Source organism: Triticum dicoccoides, chromosome 7A, assembly GCF_002162155.2.
Source record: "Triticum dicoccoides isolate Atlit2015 ecotype Zavitan chromosome 7A, WEW_v2.0, whole genome shotgun sequence".
In the NCBI taxonomy this organism is placed as follows: domain Eukaryota; kingdom Viridiplantae; phylum Streptophyta; class Magnoliopsida; order Poales; family Poaceae; genus Triticum; species Triticum dicoccoides.
In genome coordinates this window covers 682,793,274-682,798,455 of record NC_041392.1, presented here as the reverse complement: position 1 = coordinate 682,798,455, position 5,182 = coordinate 682,793,274, and the positions used below count along the sequence as shown (strand labels likewise).

Sequence of the window (5,182 nt, the reverse complement as noted above, 5' to 3'; positions counted from 1 at the left end):
CTCTCATGTTTGCTTTCACATGCACTGCGTTACAAACCATCCGCAACTGAGACGCAGGTGCTTTCATTTTGATAGTGACTGGAGTCTCAAATACTCTCTTTTTCCGCACTAAATCCATATCTTTCAGCTAGCAACATATAAGCTTAATTAATGCTCTTTTGGTTGGGACTAGTAGTTATAATATCAATGATTTATTTCGGGAACAATCCAATCATATTGGTTTGGTTTGGTTTCAGCTGATGATGAAAATAGCTAGCACAATTGGCTATAATGTCAGATCGATAAGAATTCACACCAATAAAGCCTAGCCATCGTGCAGGTTACATGTTGGTCTAAACATGTTGATTTTGCAGGATTCGTTTGAGCTTCCCCGGCGGGATTCCTCGAGAGATGGGGGGGATCTTGAGATGGGGATCCATCAGCCCGATGCTTCTGATAATTTACAAGCCTTCTTGAAGAAGGTGCTCTTCTTCTGTTTACCTAGGAAACTTTCTGCTAATCTCTCCTGTTATTTCTCCATTAGTTTTTCCACTTCAGATTAATGATAGACATGATGCTTTCATGCACACAACAGGTTGATGCAATCGACAGCCTGATAGCTAAGCTCACAAGCCTCTTCACCAAGCTCCAGGTCTGTCAATTCATCATCTCCCATTCTAGCTAGTTTCCTTATTTCTGCTTCTTGTATATGTTGATTCTCATAGTAATGATGGAAGTTTGTGTGCCTTTGCTTGCAGTCTGCCAACGAGGAATCTAAAGCAGTCACAAAAGCAAGCGCCATGAAAGGTGACAACTCGTGTGCTTTACTTAGCACACCCAAACCTCCTCATCTTAAACAGAGTTGAAAATTCCGCTCTACTTGTAATCACGCACAACAATGCATTTTTGTAGCAATCAAGCAGCGAATGGAGAAAGACATTGACGAAGTGGGCAAAATTGCTCGTATGGCGAAAACAAAACTTGATGAACTGGACAAAGATGTATGTTTTCACCTGACCTTGCTCGTGTCTGTCTGTTATTCTTCTTTGATTCCTAGCTGTATCTGCATCTGCACAAATTAAAAGATGGACATGCTGCTTATGGCTTGCTGTTACAGAACTTATCTAACAGGAAGAAACCTGGATGCGAGGAGGACTCTGCGGTTGATCGATCAAGGGAACAGACTACTGGGTAAATTCAATTTACTGTCAATTTGTCTCTCTTGCCTGCATGAATTAGTTCGTGTTCACTGTGCTCACAGATTTCTCTCCACAGAGCAGTGAAAAAGAAACTGAAGAAACAGATGGACGATTTTCAGGTATTGTTTTCATCTAACTTGATTGTCCAAATTGACTACATGTATGTGATGATCTTCCTCTTCTGTCTGTGAATGAATAAATGTTCCCTCTAATGCCTAATACGTAGTAATCTTTATACACAAAAAAAAGAGTTAAAACCAGTCCATAGTTCTATTTACTACTTGGGCTATTTGATTTGATGTGCCCTCATAGAGCAGCAGCAGGGAGAAACTACTCTGCTTTCTCATGTCTATGACCCATCCAAGCATCCAGCCATATGAATTCTCAACATCTAGCTCTTCATAAGCGGTGGAAGTGGCTTCGTTGATGCTTATATGTTCTAAAAAGTAAAAGAAATATACTACTGAACTATGTTTTTGCAAATTGTCCTCCTTTCAACCTTGCATACATACTACTGAACTTCGTTGATGCTTATAAGAATGTTTCTTAGCCATTATCGTAGATTGGTAGTATGCTATCAGCCTGATGTCTCTGAAGATGGAATAATATAATGTAATCTTGCAACTATGTGAGTGATATGGTGTTGTTACCCTCTGATGCAGGTACTAAGAGAATCAATCCGGCAGGAGTACCGGGAAGTTGTTGAAAGAAGGGTATTTACCGTAACTGGCAATCGCCCTGATGAAGAGGTATAATTGCAACATTTTTTTTCTATGGTTAAATTTGTGCACTGATTTGCGATCTTCCTATTATTGTTTAAATCTTACAATGGGCCTCCTTTGTTAATTTGGAACCTGCAGACAATTGACGATTTAATCGAGACAGGGAGAAGTGAGCAGATTTTCAAAGATGCGGTTCAGCAGCAGGGGAGAGGCCAGGTATATATGAGTTATAACTTGGTCATTATTTGGACACCTGTGGGAAAATGCATTGAAACCTAATGAGGATACTTTTCCATCCATCTTGCAGATATTGGACACTGTCGCTGAGATACAGGAGCGACATGATGCTGTAAGAGATCTAGAGAGGAAGCTTCTGGAGTTGCAGCAGGTTATACTATTTTCATTTGCACAAGCTCTTATACAATTTATTTTATAGTTGGCACCCACCATGCAAATGCCTATGTGAATAGAAGGGATTTCCTTTCCTGGGTTTTGGCTTGTAGATATTCCTGGATATGGCAGTGTTGGTTGAGGCTCAAGGAGACATGATCAACCACATAGAGACACATGTAAGACGAAGAATTGTGAAATCAGCTTATATTTTCTAAATAGACCTAAACCGATTTCATAAATAAAGCAAGCTAACGGATTTTGTTTTTGCAAGGTTGCAAATGCTACCAACCACATACAGCAAGGTGTGGGCGCTCTCCAGAAGGCAAAGACGCTGCAGAAGAACTCGAGAAAGTGGATGTGCTACGCCATCATCCTCCTCCTGGTGGTAGTGGCTATCGTCGTGCTCGGGGTGATCCAGCCATGGAAGAAGAAGTAACCCTTGAGCCACGACCTGGGTTTTACCCAACATCTCGGCGCGGTGGAATATATATATACATATATACTGTTTTTTCTGTTTGTGCATTCTGTGTAGTCATGTGATTGATTCACACTCTTCTATCTATCGCTGTACGGCTGGCTATGTTGAACCAGACAAGCCATACTGTATGCACATATATATACTGGTGGCTGCCGCTATTCTTTCTTTTCTTTTTTTTAGTTGAGGCTGCTGCTATTCGTTTGTTTGCTCCGAGTATTTTTAGTGGTGAAATGACCGAAATGTGCATTCATCCTAGCTTGTTCCTGAATCCATTTATTGCAGTTTGTTTGTGCACCATGTAAGATCTTTTTTTTTTTTTGCTGCTTGTTGCCGGATCAGATCTAAAGCCCACTCATCATGCCCCTCAAACATCATCCTTCAATTGTCAGCTTGTTCTGTTCTTGTACTGCACTATATATTATAATCTCATCCAGCGATCGATATCTGTACAGCAGAGAAAGCAGTAACAGGGGAAAGAAGAAAAACTAGAACTTCACTTAGCCCAGATAAGAGTGCCAAATATGCCCAAATATTTGTTAAGAGTTCATTCTGAATGCTAGAATTTGATTGAAATGTGAGGTAAAGATACAAACATCACAAAGGCCTTATCTATCACTGAATTATCTATTTGAAGCTGCACAGGCACGCTATATGTTGTAAAATCATCTGCTCAAATTTTACATGGAGTTAACAAGATAGACAAGGCACCCCAAAATCATCTAAACCGAGGCTTTCGAACCTCTTGGTCTCAGCTTTCACTGTCTGAATATCTGCATGCATGGTGTAAGCACAACATTCAGTAACTGCTGCAGCACCAAGAGACCTATTAACAATTTTACATGGCAAACAAGGATCCCTCCCTCTGCTGCAAATCTTTCAGGATCTCAAATACGTTAATTTTCAGTGCTGCAACTTGAGATAGATAATTTTGAGTACATGGTACGTCTATACAAGTTATCAGTCTACTGAATTTAACTAAATCACACACCAACGATAAGAAAGGGAAACTTTTTTTAATCAACTTCTCACTCAGGAATTTTCGCAAAAAAAAAAAAAAACCTTGTCACTCAGGAATGTTGGATTATATACATGGGCACAAATGTGGAATGGTGACAGGCTAGATTTCTGCAACACTTGACTGATGCTTCAACAGGTTTGATTACTTTATCAAGGAAGGAACAAGGCATTTTCATGTCGTTAATTTCCCGCCCCATAAGAATACTTTGAGTGTTAATATTAATAGCGCACTTTTGTACTTTATGTTGCTATATATGTAATATATTTTCTTGATAAAATTTATAGTAACAATAATAGTTATATTGGTTTAAAAGTAGAGTTAAGATTCAATGAAAATGTGTTGGAATTAAGTAAAAAATATTTAGTATAAATACATGAAGGTCATTTATAAACAATAAAATTAGGTTTAAATATATGTCCATCTCTATGATTGATTAAAATATTGATCAAATAATCAGAAAATGTAATGACAATATAAGAGTAGGTAGAGATGTATAAATTATTTATTTTTCTTAACCAGAAATTAGTTACAACACACGAAGTTAATGATATGTTATCATAAACATAATTTTGTGCATGTGGCATCACATAACGAAAATTCGTTGCCAATACGTCACCACAATTATTACCTGTTAATGAGCTTACGTTAGTTTTCCTCTAAATATCAAAATAATCTCGTTCCAAAAAAATATGTTTTATTCCGCATGACCGCACTTGACCATTGAGTTCACGACCATGGTCCGGTTCTTGTAAAACTAAATTTGCTGGAAATACGGTTCAAATAAGATTGATGTGAGATTGATGTGTTGGCATTCTCTTTTGACAACGATAATTTTGTAAAATTTAAACATTAGGTTAAAGTATTCTGAGAAAAATACATGTATTTTATCATTTGTACGATTATGCTTTTAATAAAATTAAAATTATGTCATCATTTTTTAAATAGACTAAATTGCTGTTGTTTGAGACGGATCAAATGGTAAAGACATGGTATTCCGTCCGATCAGGTGTATGTTATGTTTATAAGTCTCAGATGCATTTCAACAGTTTTTTGATCATTTCATTTAACAAAATACAAGATATATGTCACAAAAGTTATATTATTGAAAACTTCACTTGAATATGAACCCAATGAAATGTTTTTGTAAAATATAACTTTTTTGCGGGGATTTGTGAAATATAAATATAGTTTTATCGATCAAATTAATGGTCAGAGTTTTTATTGAAATGCATGTGAGACTAGTAACCTGGCTGGAGGGGGTAACATATTATAGAAATTGCGTGCATTATTTAAACAGAAATCTAATACTTCTATTTTTTGTAACAAAAAAGTTGAATAATCTAGAGAAAATGTTCATGTAAACGTGACATTCCAGGGTGTCCAACCAATCAAA

The 5,182-nt window shown here is 37.1% G+C and overlaps 1 protein-coding gene across 1 annotated transcript in view; it reads left to right on the top strand.

Annotated features, from left to right (window-relative positions):
• Positions 1-3,026, top strand: part of LOC119334576 (syntaxin-132-like) — a 4,241-nt gene extending 1,215 nt beyond the window's left edge. The window contains exons 2-12 of the mRNA XM_037607115.1: positions 352-461; positions 575-631; positions 738-786; positions 892-980; positions 1,097-1,170; positions 1,255-1,297; positions 1,841-1,927; positions 2,039-2,116; positions 2,208-2,288; positions 2,404-2,469; positions 2,565-3,026. Of these exons, the coding sequence (XP_037463012.1) occupies positions 352-461; positions 575-631; positions 738-786; positions 892-980; positions 1,097-1,170; positions 1,255-1,297; positions 1,841-1,927; positions 2,039-2,116; positions 2,208-2,288; positions 2,404-2,469; positions 2,565-2,729 (899 nt within the window). The 3' untranslated portion in view covers positions 2,730-3,026. The remainder of the gene's footprint in view (positions 1-351; positions 462-574; positions 632-737; positions 787-891; positions 981-1,096; positions 1,171-1,254; positions 1,298-1,840; positions 1,928-2,038; positions 2,117-2,207; positions 2,289-2,403; positions 2,470-2,564) is intronic.
• Positions 3,027-5,182: the final 2,156 nt, after the last annotated feature.